Raw genomic sequence first — 19,852 nt, forward strand, 5'->3', positions numbered from 1 at the left:
CACTATTAAAAATATTGATCAGATTCTTTGGATTTTTATTGCCGCAGACAGAACGTATCGGACACGGTGGAGACAAGCTTTTTAATTAGTGCAGTGTTTTATGCGCGTCCCAACATACATATTCCACCATGTTCTCTCGAATCTGAGGCATGTTATTTTATATAATTATTATATTTATCGCTATTGCACTATTGAAATAAGCTTCTTTTACAACGAATTTTTTTGCGTTGCAACGGGAAAGTCTCAGTTTCGAGTTGACTTGGTACTAGACATGTCAGCACTTTCGTATATTTATTTAAAGATAATTAAAGCTACTACGTGCAAATTAAGTACATATTTATTATAAACGTTTTTAACTTTTTTTTAGTTTAACGATTTCGTAATAGAAATTTGCATTATTTGAATCATTAGTGTTGACATGTTCATAAATCGAAGCTTAATCTCTAAGTATACTTAACCCATTAACCGGGCAGGCAGTTAAAATATTTCTATAGCGTCCGTAATTTTAATATGCGTGTAATTTTTATACGTCAAAGATCGTAACATAATTTCATTAGTCTATAGATATAATTTACACGTATATGTAGATATAGATATATACGTACGCAGTGACGAAGAACTCGTCCAAAAGTGCGTCGATATTAAAATAGCACGAAAACACATAATTTTCAATTAAATAAACTCAGGACAAATTTTTAGATAATACGATTTCTAATTTATAAGTTATATAATATAGAGATTTGTGTAAGTAATGTACTGCTTTTGAATTTATTATCTTATCGTAAACAGTAATTTTAGATAAGACTTAGATTATTAGATTATTAAGTTACTATGAACATAGAATATATAATTATAGTGTTAATGTTATGAGAACGAAAACTCGGTTAAAGGGTTAAATTAGACCGTACTCAGCTACTTGAAGTAAGACCATCCTCGAAGAGAAAAACACTCAAACCTTTGTCCACCTTTCTCTCTCTCCTCTGTAATCCCTTTTCTGTCATTTCTGTACTGTCCTCGACCGTTGCACGAAACTCGCTCGAGAGTTACCTCCGCAGGAGTAGTACTCGAGGGAGAAAAGTACGTTTGCAATGAAACAAGCTCTAACGATCTTCCCTACCTTTTCTTCCTCCGCAGACATTCTTCCGATCCCCAAATTCAAAAACGTCGAAACCGGAAGTCCATCCTTCATTCCCAATGGAGACGCAGCCCCTGGTCCCCAACGGTTCTCCTTGACCCAACATATGAATTACCATCCCTATAGACGCTAAAAAAGAACGTCGCCCGAACGGCCGAGAGAAACAGGTTCTCCATAAGTGCGCGAGTATACGAACAATGGGGAAGAAAGAGTGCGAGAGAGTTGCAGAAAGTGAAAGAGAGTGCGAAAGAATGGGTGCAGGAGTGGACGCACAGCTTCCGGTTGGAATTTCCCCATGCGCGTACCTCGTGCCGGTTGTATCTCCATAGTTTTGATTATATATTATAATTTATTAATCTTATAGCGTGACTTTGAGCTTGTTGCCAGCAATCGAGATGGCGCACAGTAAGATTACCGAGTAAGGAATAATTAATTATTTAATTAAATTAGCCAGAAGTAAGTGCGCTTAGTTTATACAATAAGATTACTAAGCCACCGTTACATATATGTTAGCTGTACGATTTTCATAATTAAGCTAACATTAAATTTTATCACTTAATCTTTAGAGTGTAGTATCTTTGTAGTAAGTCTTAAGATATTTTCCGCTTTTTTATAGATATACATGTATTATCTTCTCATGACGATGTCTCTATAATTGTCTTAAATTGGTAAACATTAAAAGTATAAGTTATTAAAAAGTTAAAAAACATTTAACGTTTTTCAATTGCATATACTACTAAATAACAACACTATTTATATTACGGTTTTTGGGGAAAAAAAAAAACTTGATTTTTATTGTTTTTTTAAATTACATATTTAAATTTTTAATTTTCTAGTTAGACGAAAGTGATTAGATCAAAATAGAATATTACGGTTATAAGTTATTTTTTAAATATATTTAATTCGTCTCATTGAACTTTAAAGTCCAATGTTACTTTTTGAAACTAATCACAGAATATTAGAAAGTAACATTTTTTTTTACTCGATGTTGAAACATTTTTCTAAACATAATCTCTCAATTTTGATAAAAATACGATTGAATTGAAAAGCGTTAAAAGAAAATCGATAAATCGTGATAAAACGCTCCGGTTTGATGTGAACGGACGTAAAATCGGTGCAAACTAGTTGACTCGTTTTTCAGGGATCTCTTTTTTGCAAATTAGTTACGAACTCGTCGCGATTCGAAACTCGTCTGGAGGTCCTAAAAGCCGCCGCTATGATGCACGCTCGGATCTCTCGGATACGGAAAGATGTGTAATCTCTTTCGAGATCTAGGTCGGTGATCAATTCAACCCGTTTGCTCTCGAGTTTTCAAATTACTCTCCGCAAAATTCCATTTTGTCCACTCATCCATACATCTATCTATAAATTTATCCATTTATCTATATATCCCCTTATTTATCTATCCATCCATCTATTCATCCCTTGTTTATATGTAATACATCCGTTCATCCATTTATTCATTTATCTATCTATCTATCTATCTATCATCTATCTATCTATCTATCTATCTATCTATCTATCCATTTATCCATTTTAGCCTCAGATCGTTTCAGAAGCAAGATATGTATTCTCTGAGCCTATATTTAATTCCTTTAGATTGCTTTTCCAAACTTTTGCTTGCTATTGCCTTTTTTTCTTCTTATTTTATTTTCTCTTGTGTTGGTACTTTTCATATACTATATATATGAAAAATACACATCTATATGAAGATGAAAAATTATATATAGGGTGTCCCCGAATGAATTATTTTTATTTTACAAAGTGAGAGGGTGAATGAAATTTTAAACTAAAAGTTTCTTCACCAATTTTGGCTTAGATTATTATTTATATGAATTATTAATAAATAAAGTTGGTTAATGAGACGGTGTGCGAAAGCGTAGCGTGTCATGGGGCTTCACGCAATTATCACGCATTCCCTTATTTAAAACTTTATTTTAATTTTTTGTATTAATGAATAAATAAATAAATTTGAGCCAAAATTGATAAAGAAACTTTTAGTTTCAAATTTCACCCTTTTTTATTTTGTAAAATAAAAATGGTTCATTTTGGGACACCCATGTATATATGGTTATATAGAAGAGTTGGTTAAATATATATAAATCTAAATGATCTAAAAGAAGGCAGTATTAATTTTCTGTATTTCATGTTGTTCGTTATCTTAATCAATTCTATTTTTAACAGATATATTTCTTAAAAAAGACTTGTTAAGTTTTTAATTGAGAATCTGAGGCGCTTAATATATAATTTATAATCATTCATATAAATTTGTATAGCGCAGATTTTCTTATATTAAATGTTTACTTTTCTATATTATACTTTTGAATTACTTGATAAAATTATTTGATTAATTTTATTTATTTTTCCATTTTTTAAAATAATGTGGATTTTTAAAATTAATTCAATCAAAGCCATCTTATGATCGCAGTGTGCTATTACTAATAATGAAAAGCAAACATTATAATAATTATTTTATTATTAAATTGATAATTATTTGATTTTAAATATTTATTATCGATTAGATTTAGAGTTCGCAAACATTTTAGGCAATTTTTTTTATTAGCTTTTTTATTCTCCATTCCAACTTCTTTTTTTAACTAATTCCGACAATCTTAACTCTTTGCAGTCTTATCTGAGGTAATAAGTTGATGTTATTTTTCGTTATTTTAATATCAAATTTTGATGACATTTTAATATCAAAATAATGATAAATAATGTTAGCTTATTACCTGGATTATCACGTACAAAATATTGCCTCATTTTTAAATCTCTAAAAAAATTATCTACTACGATATTTCATACTTTTAATAACGTGTAATTAACACAGACGTCATATGAATGTATCTAATCATTTGAACTAACTGTAATAAGTACCAAAAAACATTAATAAATTATTTTAATTATAATTTATTAATGCTTAAATTTATACATTTATATTACATTTATGTATCGGACCATGCATATCTGCGAAAGCTCTTTTTAAACGTAATAGTAAAAGCATTGCATTGCAATTGCATCGATATGCAAAATTTTATTTATTTTCAATCGCTCGTGATTCAGATTGCAAAGACTTAAGCTTCCTCTGCTTTTCATGTTCAGATCTCCCATCGAGGATCAGTCTCTTGAGTTATTGTAGAGTAACGCGAGTCATTGCTGTTACCACCCTCTCCGATTACGTCCTCTTGTCACGTCCTGGCACGTAGTACTATGTTCTTTTGTGCGATTCTATACAGGCGCCAGATATGGATCGTCGAGCGTTCCTGCTGCGCCAGGAACCGACAACTACGGCGGTGGACCCCAAAGGGGTTACACAGGATCTACATCGAACACCAACAATTATCATCCTTATCGCCGCTAAAAGGAATAAGACAGAACCTCGGGTCTCGGGTTCGGTCCGAGAGCCTTCTTACCTTCTTTGTTGCTAACGTACACATTCACATGCATACTTATTACGAGATAATTTATACTGGTAATAGAGCAACACCTGTTCTATTTTACCTTACGTCTGCGTTGGAGGAACTCGTGGTGAAAAAGAAATTGGCGTATGGTACTTCGTGGGATGAGCGAGAAACGCGTGGACAATGGAAGAAATGCGCAACGTTGTTTGCCGCAAATTTATCTCATCTTCGACTTGTACTAATGTACGCAACAGGGAAAAATAGTAAAATTGTGGAACACTCGCGCGATGAAACACGATTGGTAATTATTATGGCGAATCGAGCGGTGTTAAATAGTTTTAAGGTCTTTAATACGACATTTCATTGATTGGTGCCACTCGCGAAATCGTACATCATACTTTAAGTGCAGCAAACCCCTGATTGCTGAAGTTGAAATTGATTTTAGACCACTTGACTTTTCGTCCTGAATGCATACCCTAAAGCTTTCATTCGAGCTTTTAAACGAAGTCAAGAGACTACATGGCTTTTACAATCGAGATTGAACATTACAATTGCTATTGATTCAGTTCTAAAAATTTCTAATTTTATACATTGTAAATTTTATAAACTGTAAAAAATTATATGTATATTACATTTAACATGATTATGATATTTTATATCTAATGGTGACTTTTCTAAAAAATTTCAATTTTTAAAAATATAGTAACATTAAAGGCTAGACGTTTGCGACAAATTACGTTTGTTGATAAATTAATTCGTGAGATCTTATCAATGATTTGTCATTTAAAAATGTTCGACAGTTTAAACGTACAAACGTAATTCTACAGCGATTGACTCATGTGATTTATTACTTCTTTTTTCACTGTTTCGAAATGCGCGCACGTCGACATGCCTTGCGTGTCCCTGCGATTAAGCGGTAGACGTAAGCGAGCTCAGCAACTGATTTTCGAATATACAGGTGATGAGCAAGTCAAACAGCTTACGAATATTTAACGTTGACGCACGATCGCGGATATGTTAGAACTGTACCGCGAACAAGTGTCTACTAGCATAAGAAGTAAAACAATGAGGAATATAGGATGGACACCAAACTATCAACGGTCATGTTACATGAATACACGACAGCGTTATCGTAGGAAGATAATATCTACTTTTTTTGTTTTTGTTTACGTGCTGTGCAGCTTGAGAAGATTGACTCGAAGAGTTCTATTTAGTAGGTCATTCTCAACAGCGTTTACCCATTTAAATCACTTCTGAGTTATTTTATTTTTATTTGCGGGCGCTTCCTCTCCTCCGCCATTTTTCTTCGTGTTTCTTCGTTTCTTTCCAATTAATATAATTCGCGCGCGCGTCGGCAGCATTAGAATATAGAACCTAATACTTTCTTTTTTTTCGATTTCTGCCGTAGGAAGTTTATTTGCTAGACGCCCTTGTTCATTTTACTGACTGGATGACGCGAGGCTTGTGGACTTGAGGTAAAAATAGGTCGACAATACGCGTAAAATTTTAACACTACGAGCGCAGATATGTCCCAGTCATTTGACACGATCCTCTCGAAATCTTTTTCCTTTTGTGATTTGTCTCGCTTTAAAAATCTCATCATCCAAGATCCAACAAGGAATATTTTCAAATTCTCAGATTAAAAATTATATTTATGTAGGGGAATTATTACATAACACTCTGTCGTTTGTGAAATTATTAACGAGAATGCACTAATGCATTAATTTGCGTAATGTGTGTGGATATTGCCAATTTATTTATTTGTTTGGAATCGTTGTTTGCAACGTGCATGATAATGTATTACATACAGAAATCCGGAAAAAGGAATCAATCGATGCATTTTAGTTTGATATTTTGAAAATGTTTATGGATTTGCATTTGTCTTATAGCCCTCTATCATCATTATTTCGAGATCTTTTGCAAAGGTATCATAACGGATGAAGCGAGCACGAATTGTCCCGTAGAAAAAGAAAGGAAAAATAGCATAAGGTTAAAACGCCAAACGTATTTACTAAAATTGTGCTTTTACTGAAAGTGGTCTAAGGGATAAGAGTAGTGTTTTTATAGATACGACGATACATTTATACGCATGTACAATTGTAAAATGTATCTGATTGTAAAATAGAGGATGAGGAATATAGGCTCGAAAATGCGTTTAAAAGATGCGCGATTGACTTGTATTTCATAATATACTTGCGTATCAGCACACGTACCTCCGCGATTTTCGAATTTCGAAAGAGATCCGTGAGATTTGCGACAACGAAAAAAGATACCCGTCAATGTGCGATCGTATAACCGAAATAATAATAACATTTATTAAAAGAGTTAAAGGATAATTCGTCGTGGTACGACTGCTGTTGATAACACCATTTCCATTTCTATTATTCGCCACTCTAATACTATATCATTATTTATAGTATTTTGTTACATACTGCGAATCAAGAAGCTAGCGACAAATGCATTCTTTTATAGCATAGATTAATTGATATTCCGTACGGATTAATAAACGTTCACATTTTAATAGAAACGCTTGGACTTCTTAGTTATTTATCCTGTCACTTCATTTTGTTCGACGTCTTTCTTTAACCTCTTTACCTTTAGCTCGGTTTCCTATTAATTTCGGAAAGGCACTGATGCATTTTTTAAAAAATTGAACCTCTTTGTCAATTTACTATAATAAATAGTAATAACTTTACAAATCTATTGTACATTATTCTTCATGTATATATCGTATAATTATATGATGTTTACAACACAATATATACGACGATATATAGAATATATAGAATACAACGATTTATTACATCAAGACAAGATATGTACATTGTTGTAAAATCGTACTTTCAGAAAGCAGCTTCGGAAATGATTTTTTTTAATTTATGCGGTAAGTATTTACTTATATATGTTAGCTTTCGTATTATCGCTTCGTTAACAATTATCGTAATTACACGAAAAAAATTGCAAGTACGGATAAAATGCAGAAAGAGTATTTTTGCATTTAATTATTCACGATATCTTTTAATCAAGTAGTTCATCATCGTTATAAAATTATATAAGCTAAATGTGATAGAGAAGAAATGATTTGCTTCTCTCTCACTCAAAAATTTATTATTACATATTTGATTTCATGTAATCAAAAATTTTATTTTTAATTTTTCAATTTTGCATTTTATATAATTTTGTGAAATATGGGATAAAATTACGTATAATATCATTTGTATTATTGTTAGTCTAAATTTGTAAGTTTCAGATATGTAGATTGTCTCTCTCGAGAACTGTGCGCGATAATCGCTATTGATTTCATATACTTTTTTAATTCGAGATCTAATCTAATAAACTGATATCACATCGAAAGCCCTGCAAAATTTATTCTCACACTTATTCTATGCGTTATTAATTTTATTTCGAAGAGTCTACGTTCGATTGTTAGTTTGATTTTACAATTGTACCATTTTTTCGATGACTTCTGTGTATGTACTAATTGTACTTTTGTTTCTACAAGTTACGGAGGCATTTCTCTATAAAAAAATCGATAAAGTAAAAGAATCATGATAGTCTGTTTGAATTAAGTTTAGCTTAGGACGGCTTGGTTTCGTATAATTGTTCAATACTCCATTTAAGTATCCCCTTTCTTTTTGCATGTATTATTTTATATAATTCAAGTACCTTTTTCACTGTTGTCGCATGAATGATATTGTTTAACCCAAACAATGTAGCAGGTCTATAAATTTCTTTTTATTCTAAAATAAATAAAGCTGTTGTACGTATTTGTAGTTTTAATCAACTTTTCCTAAATATGACGGAATAATATGCATTCCACTTGGTCCAAAAAATTAAGAAATAATTTATTATGAATTTTGTTTTCTTTCGGATTTCAAATCGTATGATTCTTTATACAATAACACCGACAGATTAATCCCATCCACGAGTCTTACATTGAGTTTAAAGATTAAATTTTGACTGAAAAATTTGCGTCTATTAATATAAACTATAGAATTACATATCTAATATTTTTACAAAGAAATTCTTATTTTTTTTTTAAATAGTGATAACTAGAATAAATGATCCAATTATTGTTATCTCTGGGGGATATTTTTACTGCTCGCGGGAAAAAGTTGATATAACAAATTGTTTTTTTGAAAGAGTAAAATTTTACTTTTAATGAAATATTACAATAAATATTAAAATATTAAAGATCGGGTTTCCAGTATTCGGACTGCCAATAATTGGGCCATTTAGTCTACACTTGTGCCATAAATTATAATTTGTTATTAGTGTTACCTAAGAATTTACGTCATATTGCATCATTTTACGAGAAGTATTTATACAACATCGTATGTACTTTTTCGATTGTACTTATCTTTCTCGTAAATTCTTCGTTAATGGCGTTCGCCAAGTTAATTGAACTCCACAATACAGGTAAGCTTCCAACAACAGCTATTACGTAAATTACAATATCCATTCATTACGCTTTTATGTTTATGTAAAATTTTTGTATGAGCTTGGCACTTGTACATATATATTCACGTGATGGAACATTTGTGACATCGTTGCCCTTTCGATTTTCCCTTTTCCTCTCCCTGCTCCATTTGTTTGTGAATGGAATCTGCAAAATGGGTAAAAGCAAACAGAATTTTCTTGCAGAAAGTTCTATTCAATTCTATTCAATATGAAATTCAATCTTAGATATATTACGTTTGTTATTATTATCTCTGTAAACGGCGTTTGCGCTGTAATCCCATTGTTATCCTTGTGAATATGGGATATTTTTACTGTTCGCGGTAAGAAGTTTGTTGAGATAACAATCGGATAGGAGGGAGGGAAGATAGAGAGAGAGAGAGAGAGAGAGAGAAAGAATAATAAAAGAGCGGATTTATATGTACATATACCTGCAATTGCTTTCTTGTCCACCGCTGATAAAGCTTCACAGAGTTCTTTTATCAGTGGCACGTCTGGATTCAATCCGGTAGCCCAGATCATTAACATTCGAAACCCGTGCTCCTTGTAACTTGAAGGACCTATAATTGAGGCTTTATCGTCCTTTTCATAAGACCGTTCTAGACGCACTATAGGAATGTCGAAGTACAAATCCTTACGTATAATCCGTAACTAATTTTATAATTATTTTGTCATATTTGATCATACAATGTATTTTTATTATTATCCGTATAGTATAGAGTAATCTTATATTTAAAAACTTATATTTACTTTCGTATTTCAATGAATTAAAACAGATTTAAGGTTTCATATAATTTTGTAACTACTTTTTTTTATTTTTACTTGTAAATTCTGATATCTTTAAATATGAATTGTAATTAATATCAAAGTAAATAATATATGAAAACCAATAAAAATATGTATTTAGGTAGATAATTTTAATATTTCTTTTGGAGAATGGAATTGTTATGAAGAGAGTCTAATGAGTAATGAAGAGAGTAATGAAGAGAGTCTATACGATACAATAAGATACGATAAGATATTAGTTTACCCGTATATTGATGCTCGATAGCTCTAATCTGTTCAGGAGTAAAGGCCCAGTGAAAGGCTAATTTTTTCCAATCTTCAGGCGCCAGTTGCTTGTAGGCCAATTTCCAAAGAATGGATCGAACCTGTTCCGAGAGACGGCCGTTGTTGCTGGAGATGCTGCCACCGCGCGATCCTTCTCTCCACCACCTTCGGGCCGGAGTCAGCTCTCGGACTTCTTTGTCAGAATTCGAAATCTCCTAAAATTCGTAAATTTTTATTACGTTATACAATTGTAATTAAACACAAATGGAACAAGATCGTGGTACTTAAGATGCATGATTGTCCCATTTCGAAAATTAATTTCGATCGAATTTAGACTTTTTGTTGGAACAATGTTTTAAATAATGTTATAAAATTTTATGGAATAGTGGATATAATAATTTTATAATAAATTTACATTTTTATTATGTAAAATTAATTAAATTATACAATATTGATAAAAATATATCTTTATTGCATAATTTAAAAATAAATAGCACTACAAATAATATAAACAAATTTAAATTGGAAATTGAAATTTTTTATGAGATATATATGCCACTGTGTGTGTGTTCACATCATATTCACGCATTTTTTATATATAATCGTCGAAGTTTCATGAGTTCGTGAAAATAAAGATTAGCTTAAGAGATATTTAAGCATCAAGGATAAGCTGCAGATTAAAAGCAGCGTCTATCAGATGAGAGGTGAAAGGAAAGGCGATCGACGTTAAACGATATTCTTGTAACTACGACGGATGTGTACCTACCGGCGTCGGATAATCCAATCTGGCGGTCTTAATGATCATATCGACGATGGCCGTGAAACTGCCCCTCGCTGCAATGTAAAGTGGCGTTCGACCGCTCTGCAAACGTCAGGATAAACTTCGGTTTAACTTTATTATCGAGTTTGTAACGCTTGCCGTCAATCCGGCACGCCCTATCACATTAACCGTAGCGCGTCTGGATCAAGAATAAGACGTTCAGTTCTCGGAGCTTTCTGCAAATAGCGCGAGTCAATTTCACATGACACGTGTCGTATTGTCGACAGGATCGAACCCCCCCCCTCGTGCACGCGCGACAGACTTTTCGTCGAATGTACTAATCAAGAGTGGGATGTTATATTATTGGAGCTGTGTCGTGAGATTGAATCTTTTATAGCACTCTTATCCTTTCGTAGCGCTTCCATAAGGCAAAATGTTGCAAGAAATAAGGTGTATACTGACTAAGGTTAGGCTATTAAAGTTTTGTTGTTTTGCATTATTGTTAAAATTAATTAATAAACAAAAAACGCATTACTAGTAAGTTCCTAATTCTTTATTTTGCAAGTATAAGTACTTTAATTAATTTTTATCAGCATTTTCATAACTGTCGCGATATTAACTTTATTTACTCATATGGACTAATGGTGATTCTTATGTAGTAATGCGGTGACAATGTTATCTTGATTGGATTTAAAGCATTGTAGGAGGTCACTGTTAAAGCACATCTATTAATTAAGACACGTCAAAGAATGTAATAATATAAAAGTAGTATTTAATAGGTGGTTTATAGCAATATTGCATTGTTTTGCTTTGATTTGTGGAGATTTAATTAAATTTTCCTTTTAATTAGTTTCGCGTTGTTGGAACCTTCTTTCACGTCATAAAAATTACAATTTAACTATCAAACAAATTCAGTAATTAACTTATAAGTAAAGTTTAATTGATTATTAAATAATAATTTGTCGATATTATAATTCTACTATGCGAGCTCTAAATTCACAGCATAACAATTTATCCAATAACAAGACAATGTCTATAAATGATTTAGTCAAGCGTCGATAATACGGTTGGAATACACAAACGAATTATTTAGTTAATTATATCGTCAAAGGGTATAATGTAATAATATCCAATTCTCTAAACTACATTGGACGCTGTTTACCTGTTCTTTCTGTTCGATATTCGCGCCTGCTGCAAGAAGCAATTCGCAAATATCTGTATGTCCCATCTCGGCTGCAATATGTATGGACGATTGAAGCCTCTAAAGTAAATGGATAAGAAACAAAAGATTAAATTTTATTATAACAGATTTCTATTATAAATTTTGCGATATTTGATGTTGAATGTAATTGTAAAAATTTTAATTTTAGGAGATTGGAGACAAGCATACTATTCCGTGTGCTACAAGAAATCTTATTTTTTATGACATACCTACACACATGGTTGTATCAATTTTACATGACATATCAATTTCAAGACTTGTTCACTATGCCATATAAGTAAAAAGTAGATATTTTATAATAAATAAAAATTACAAAAACTACACTAATTTATAGCTAAAAATTATTTTGAACTAAAGAAAGCGTTTTCATTGTCCAAAAATCTATAAAAATCGTTTTGTCAGGTTTAAAATAACAAAAAAATATTTTTTTGTAAATTAATGTAATTATGTATCTATATAATTAGTTTGCAATTACGTTTCTTTTTACAGACAAAATATCAAATAAAAAGTTCAAATATGGATCCGCAAGAATTTACGCGACACGAAATGTGTTAATAATACGATGATTATTAAGAATATACAAAATGCAATTATTATTTTACATACCAGATTCAAACAATTGAGATCGACGCCTTTGTTAATTAATATCTCTACCGTTTCTACTTCGTTGTTTTGACAGGCCAAATGTAAAGGCGTATTACCATTCTGTAACAGACAATATGAAGAGGATTTGTACGATTTATTTGATATATCTTTCCCAGTGAAAATTATTTCGCGTCTCTCTTTCCTCTCGATAATAATTAATTTTATTCATTACGTCACACGATTGCGTGCCTGCGATCGAACGCCAAGATATATTTCTAAGCACAATGTACCAACAAAATATTGCTAGTCATTATGTATACAGTAGTCTCAGCTTGAATTATATTTAGAAATGCCGAGGTATATCTGTACCTTACACTGCTTGTTAAGATCAGCCCCGTGCTGAATCATGGAGTCGAGTATTCCTTTGCACCCCTGACTTGCGGCGACATGAAGGGGAGTAAAGCCCTCCTGGAAATAATTGATTCAAATAAATCATATGAAATAATGATCGTGATAGGCGATACAAAATAATGAATCCTTATTCCATAATAAAATTTCGTTTTTACGATTTATCCAGCCGAATATAAAAAAGCTATGGCTGAATAAAATTAACGTCTACATTTTTTCAGCTTTAAAATAATATTAAAGTTTAACTATTGCAAATATGAGTTTATATGTAATTTTATTTATGCAAATGTTCCCTTTTTTATTTGTTCATTAAGTGGATGTAATCGCTCAACTATTCAATTTACCGCGTCGATTAGCTCGGTGTTCGCTCCGGCCTTTAATAATAATTGCGCGATCCCTGTGTGCCTCGTTCTGGTAGCTACATGAAGCGGGGTATTGCCGTCGTTATCCTGAGCATCTACGTTAGCCCCTAATCCTATAAGGACTTCAACCGCATCCAAGTGTTCCTCGGCGCAGGCACAGTGTAACGGCGTTTGTCCTTTCTGGAAATGAATCCAGATTTCGGGGAAGTTCAATCAAGGTTTGGGCGATTTCCATATGTATATTCATTATTATAATTTTACTATACTTAAGAAAAATATAAGTCATGGTCTAGCACGTATGTATTGATCATTTTTTAAAACAAATAAAAAGTATTTTTTGAAAATTATTATCGTTTAAACAATAATATTTACGAGGAAAAGAAATATAACATTTTTATTCAATATATTCTGCATACCTTTTGCAGTGGACGAACGTCAGAAAAACACGTTATATTTTAGTCTCTCTTGTTTTGCAGAATGTTTATTGAGCGAATGAAAATACTGTGTAGATTTAAGAGTAATATTTTTCGAAAATATGAGCTATATTAACTACATCGTATAAACTTCAGACAGGATGTTAAAAGCAATAGTTTGTGTGAAAATTCTGAATATAACAGTCTCAGTTCCAAGGGTCTTGCTTATCTCTGTCAGATTATTTATAATATTCGTTGCACTTGTGATCTAACAGTGTGCAACATAGAAAATGAACTCAATACAAATTCGAGTTATTAAAGCTACCTGTAACGACGCCTATCAATCCTATTGAGGGAAGAAAGAACTCTCGTAGAATTCTCTTATTTACAGATACTTTTAAAGTTTTAACCTGCAGTGCTTTCGGCATTGCAATGCTTGTAAGAGTTCTAAATATTTCATTGAAATATCTTTTAGATAAATCTGTATTGAAACTATTTCCGATATTTTTTCTTATTATAAATAAATAATTATCAAATATATAGACGTTGCAAATCTTGATAATTTGACATTGAATCAATGTTGTTCTTTGTAATATTTCTTAATAGCTAATTTGATAATAGAATGATTAAAAGTGATAAAGAGATATTTACTTAATTTTTATAAACATTTATACAATTCTATTAACATTTACTTTATTGCAAAATTATAAAAATTTTACGATGATTAATTATATCATTAAAGTATTGACACGTAAATATATTTGGTCATAATAGATCTTACAGCTTTTTTAAAATTGATATCAAGTAGATATTACCGATAGAATGGAAATAACTTAATAGATATTACGAAAGTTAAGATTTAACGATTATTAATTGCATTGTTACAAATATGTGCTCAAGCTCAAAATTATCTAAATTATATAAATAGATCCTATGGCTTTTCGTAATCAAAATCAAATCTCTCTTGCGGAGAGAAATTGGAAGTGACTGATTACCCAAGAATGATTAACAGATACGGCAAACCGCTCGGCATCCAGTAGAGACTGAGCGGAATGCTGCGCCTATATCATGGAAATTAGAATTCCACGCGAAAGGAAAATTGAGAAGGGATACGGGAATAAATTGAATGAGAAAGCAAGAGTATCCAGGATACGGGGAGGTGAGGGTCCGTTTACAAAGTCTCCCGTAAAATGTACTCCAAGCCAACGGTTGGTCGAGTTTCACAGTCGCGGAGGCCCCCCTCCGGGGATTTCGCTTGCCTCTCGATAAGGACACTATGGCAGTTGACACCGGGTGAGAGAGATCCACTTTCCCAGGATTTAAATCAAGAGAGGAAGAAAGCGACAGAGATGCGCTCGTGTCTGGCGACACACCTGAGCGAGAGTGAATATACATATACGTCTACACATGCGGAAATCCGAGCGGGTCCTCTTACCGCCGCGTGTTAAACGGACGGTCGATTGTTCCTGTCGATAAATTATAAATATCCCCTTTTGTGTCTTCATTCGCCTCGCGATCGATACTCGCACTGCTCCATGGCCGAGTCACCGCGCGCTAATATTCTAGTGCAATTTTTGATGTATTTTCACTGTCTCTCGGATCAATCGGATATATGATATTTAATTTAATCATTATTTGCGTAAAATGCGGTGAGAGAGAACTTTAATATTTTTTTGTGTATGAGTGATTTATTATATCGCGATAATATAATTAATAATCGCAAAAAATAATACGTAATTTAATATAATTTATTTGCTAAATTAATAACATAATTAATCTTTTACGCATGTCGATTCCTTGGCTGTAATATACGAATGTAATATCCCGAAAAAGTATTTTCTTTTCATGTCGTGTTACGTCGTTTTCTGATTTTCATGTGCTCCTTATATATGTATATCACGTATCTTTAATGTATAAAAGGCCAGGATCAACAGGGCTCTTAGGTATGTCCCAAACGTGCGCGTGGGGATGTTAGGTGTATATATTATACAATATTCTCTGTGTATCGGGAGGCAGCTTGAGATATCCCAGAGAGTGCCCGCGTCACATGTCAAAACTGATCGCGAAGTGTAGACAGATGCTTATCATCGCTGCAGGTATATGAATAAAAGCCATAGGAGCCCCGGCATCTATTGGAAATAGAGTGAAGAGAGAGAAAGAGAGAGATGCACGCGAGGATTGATCGCACGAATGATTTATTGGGAAAATGCGCTGCCAAGTGATAACTGATTCCAAAGAGCGGATGTTTTCCTCTGCGAAACCCTTTATAAACGACCTCCGCTGGATACGTTGAATTATTGTTATGGCTCGAGAATAATGAATTTTTATTTACTGCGGATACTGCGGCTACGTTAAGCACTAATTCACCGTCACACGTGCTAAATCAAATAAACGATATATGAATATAATCTTACTTCTAACTTGCGTGCAACACGAACAATATATTATAATTACATCAAAAGCGACGCATTTACATTAAATGCGCCTCGACATTATTTTACAAATAATTACAGCTTTTAAAGGCAAAATTATATTACAAAATATTGTTACAGGTAATTAGTCTGTGATTTTCAAGCGAGGGATGGGATGCATAAAATTTTGCATAATTTATGTATGCAAATATTTTCTGAGAGAGACAACTAAATTAATAATTTATGAGAGCGAACTTGTGTACACAATTGCGATTGCGCAAATGAATCTACCTCCTACGCGAAATTTACGCAAAAGCACTTTTGATTGGTGATGTTGTTATGCGAGAGAACTTTCGCGAGCGAAGTTCGGGCAACCAAGATGTTAATGGATGGACGGATGGACGGGCATCCCTCGAGATATGTGTGTGTGTGTGTGTGTGTGTGTGTGTGAGCGCACGTGCGTGCGTGCGCGTGTTCCGGGATCGGAGAGGTAAAATGGTGGGAATCAGATTTCCGGGTGTAGAATATCTCATTGCAATACAGAATTCGAGACACTGAGCTCGCCCGTATTGCACGAGAACGCGTTGATGCATTTTGATATGCATGCGATACGCATATTATTGTATCATCGAAGTTATAACAAGATAAACTAATTTATTTATCATGCTATTTGTTTATTGCTTTAATAATTTGTATAAAAATTATATATATCTTGATTTCATGAGGTCATAAGAGTATCCAGGATTTTTCTCGAGGAAAAGCAGTTTATCAACTTTGTTACCACATACAAAAATTTTTATGCAAATAAATTGCTTTTTTAGATATTTTAGAGCTTAACAAGTTTCCTCATTTCTGATTTGAAATATTCTTTGTAAAAAATAAACAAATTTTAAATAAAGACATAGAAAGCTTTCCGTATAAAAAACATTGCCAAATATTATTGAAAAATGTTAAAATAAAGTTAAGTAAAAAGTAAAAAATTTACAAAAGTAAAGAATTATGCCACAATTTTTTTTCAAAGCCATTTAACACATCTTCACTTTTTTAAATAAAATAACCAAAAACTTACTCAAAGTTTAAAATAAACTTGTATGTATATTTTTTATAATTAAAATTAAAAAAGTAATAAATGTTGATAGGTTTCGGACCTCCTACCTTCCTTTCATGACTTTAGTAACATTTCAATTAAATTAAATTCAAACTATCAATATATCAGTGTATATTTTTCTTTGTTACGTTTTATTGACAATACTGTCATCAAGATAGTTACTGTTTCTTGAGTTCCTTTGACGTTGCATAGTATTTTATCTTTTAATAAAATTTGTTACTCTTCCATCTTTAGGTTGTAAATTTTACAACACATTTATAAAAGCTTATCTAATAGTTTCTTTAAAACCAACAAAATAAAGGTTTTTTTTGGTTAAAAAGTTAAAATAATCTCGTATTCTTAAATATTTTTCAAATAAAATATAAAGGTATGGGCGTTTCCATGTAAATGTACTGACTGATTAAAAATTAAAATGTTGTACTGAAATTAGAGGCTATTTCTGCTTACCTTGTCCGTGGCGTCCAGCACGATCTGCGGGATGTTTGCAAGCGCTGTGATTACCGCGGGATGTCCGGTGATGGCTGCATGATGAAGGGCAGTCGCCCCGGTGCAGTCGATGGCCTCACCGTTTAACGACTCCACTGCTTCGGCGAGGTATTCCACCACGGCTACGTTGCTGCCGCGAGCACCGCACATTAAGAGAGTGTGTTGTTTCTACACGTAAAGAAGTCTGTTGTTCGTGTGTTCTTAAGTTTAGTATTAAAGTTCAATATTTTTTTGTGATTTTAATACGCAAAGGAATTCTGTGGGCCGTCTTCATAGCGGTTCTCCTATAATTTACGTCTTTCACTCTCTTTGCACTGTCACACGCGTGATAAAAATTCCGTGCGACGCGCCGAGCGGGCAAGGAGATGAAAACACGCGCTTATTATTTAGGATCGATGCCAATATCAATATTGACACCGCCGCGGTTTCTCAGCGACGTTGAAATCCCAATGTACTTACATTACTTTTTTTCACGACCGCCGCTTGAGGTTTCTGTTTCTCCATTTCCTTTTTCTACGATACATTGCCGATCGATAAACTTCAATTAAATGTACGATTTAATTCTGCACAACATGCCCCGAGAAATTTCGTCGGATAAAATTTTTTTCGTTATTTGAAATTTTCTCGTCATCTAAATCAAGTTTTCTTCAAGCGTGACTATTATCGCAACATCCTGCGCAAGTTTCGTATATGCTTAACAGATTTTACAGTAAATGTTGGCATTTGCGAAGTCGTGCATAAGGAACAGCTTCAAATTTATTTTTACTTGAAATATTTAATGAGGCAATTGTTAAAGGATTGGTATACCTTGTTAATCGCAGATACGTTTGCTCCGGCATTGATCAGCATCTTCACCGCGTCTCGGTGTCCGTGTTGGGCGGCCATATGTAAAGGTCGCATTCCATACTTGAAAGAGAAATGAACAGCCCGGAAATTAATGTGCGACGAGGAATTTCATCAAGTCGGTCGTCGCCTAGATTAAATTCCGAAAGAAATGTCGCTCCAAAAATATATATTAATGTTTCGTAATAAAGTAATTTATAAATCGGTACGTTTATATTAATTTGCTCTATATGGAAGCACTTGACAATATTAAATCTACAGATTTTATTTGTTTTTAATGTGCAAGAGTTTTTCTTTTTTGTGCGGAAACGTACCGTTCATATTTTGCCTTGCTATCCCAATTTACATTTATTTAATAAACCGTCTCTCTCTCTCTCTCTCTCTCTCTCTCTTTCTCTCTCTCGCTCTCTTCCTCTTTCTCTTTCTTGCTCTCAATAGTGTGTAATTAAGAAAAGAAGAAGGAAAATGTGCCATACCTTATCTCTCGCTTCGATATCACATTTTGCTTGTATCAACATCTCTATAATTTCTGTGTTTCCTCGAGACGCTGCCCAATGAATCGGAGCGCGACCATACTATATATAAAAAAGATTTTAATCATAAATGTGTGTGTGTGTGTGTGTGTGTGTGTGTGTGTGTGTGTGTGTGTGTGTGTGTGTTAGAAGTGGTTATCACTTTTGATAACATCAAATTGAAATTTTTGACAAAAAATAAAGTAGAAAATTAAACGAGAAATAACGTTTTATTAAATATTTTTATCTTCAAAGCAGTTTTAGTGACTTACATTATTCCTGGAATCTACGTCGACAGTCTCCTTGAGTACTTTACGAACGGTGTCCGCTTCGTTTTTTATCACAGCTTCGTGTAGAAGAAGATCATTCTTAAGAACTGAAAAAAAAGACATAATATTGGAAAGAATATAGGATAAACAATGATAAAAATATTAAAAAATAAGTAAATATGTAACAATATAAAGTATTTTTAAAAATAAAATGCAGTGCTTTTATGCAATTGTAAAATTAATATTAAGTACTTTACGAAAGTATTAAATCACAATTTTATAGGTAAAATTATTTTACAAAATAATTTTGTTTAACTTTTATATAGAAATGTTACGTAAATCTATTTTTTTATAATATAATGTTTTCCGCTTTCTTTGTATTGTTTTTTTTTTTTTTTTTTTTTTTTACGAAACATGTCAAACCATTCATCT

At 32.6% G+C, this 19,852-nt stretch overlaps 2 protein-coding genes across 10 annotated transcripts in view; one reads left to right on the forward strand and one right to left on the reverse strand.

Moving 5' to 3' along the window:
- Window positions 1–7,060, forward strand: part of LOC105832140 (heterogeneous nuclear ribonucleoprotein 27C) — a 42,234-nt gene extending 35,174 nt beyond the window's left edge. For 3 of the 5 annotated variants that reach the window (XM_028189153.2, XM_012672814.3, XM_012672818.3), the window contains one exon: window positions 4,369–5,032. In XM_028189153.2, coding sequence (XP_028044954.1) covers window positions 4,369–4,560 — 192 coding nt within the window. In that variant the 3' untranslated portion in view covers window positions 4,561–5,032. Of the gene's footprint in view, window positions 1–47; window positions 1,920–4,368; window positions 5,033–5,941 lie in introns of those variants that run through there. The other 2 variants (XM_012672815.3, XM_012672816.3) reach the window with 2 other exon arrangements.
- Window positions 7,061–7,243: 183 nt separating this feature from the next.
- Window positions 7,244–19,852, reverse strand: part of LOC105832139 (ankyrin repeat and death domain-containing protein 1A) — a 28,422-nt gene continuing 15,813 nt past the window's right edge. For 2 of the 5 annotated variants that reach the window (XM_028189151.1, XM_012672813.2), the window contains 12 exons: window positions 19,424–19,527; window positions 19,116–19,214; window positions 18,604–18,702; window positions 17,758–17,964; window positions 13,361–13,558; window positions 12,978–13,076; window positions 12,630–12,728; window positions 11,964–12,062; window positions 10,808–10,903; window positions 10,022–10,256; window positions 9,423–9,599; window positions 9,029–9,139 (listed from right to left, as the gene is read on the reverse strand). In XM_028189151.1, coding sequence (XP_028044952.1) covers window positions 9,057–9,139; window positions 9,423–9,599; window positions 10,022–10,256; window positions 10,808–10,903; window positions 11,964–12,062; window positions 12,630–12,728; window positions 12,978–13,076; window positions 13,361–13,558; window positions 17,758–17,964; window positions 18,604–18,702; window positions 19,116–19,157 — 1,434 coding nt within the window. In that variant the 5' untranslated portion in view covers window positions 19,158–19,214; window positions 19,424–19,527 and the 3' untranslated portion in view covers window positions 9,029–9,056. Of the gene's footprint in view, window positions 9,140–9,422; window positions 9,600–10,021; window positions 10,257–10,807; window positions 10,904–11,963; window positions 12,063–12,629; window positions 12,729–12,977; window positions 13,077–13,360; window positions 13,559–17,757; window positions 17,965–18,603; window positions 18,703–19,115; window positions 19,215–19,423; window positions 19,528–19,852 lie in introns of all 5 variants that reach the window. The other 3 variants (XM_012672809.3, XM_012672811.3, XM_012672812.3) reach the window with 3 other exon arrangements.

Source organism: Monomorium pharaonis, chromosome 4 (assembly GCF_013373865.1).
Source record: "Monomorium pharaonis isolate MP-MQ-018 chromosome 4, ASM1337386v2, whole genome shotgun sequence".
Taxonomy (NCBI): Eukaryota; Metazoa; Arthropoda; class Insecta; order Hymenoptera; family Formicidae; genus Monomorium; species Monomorium pharaonis.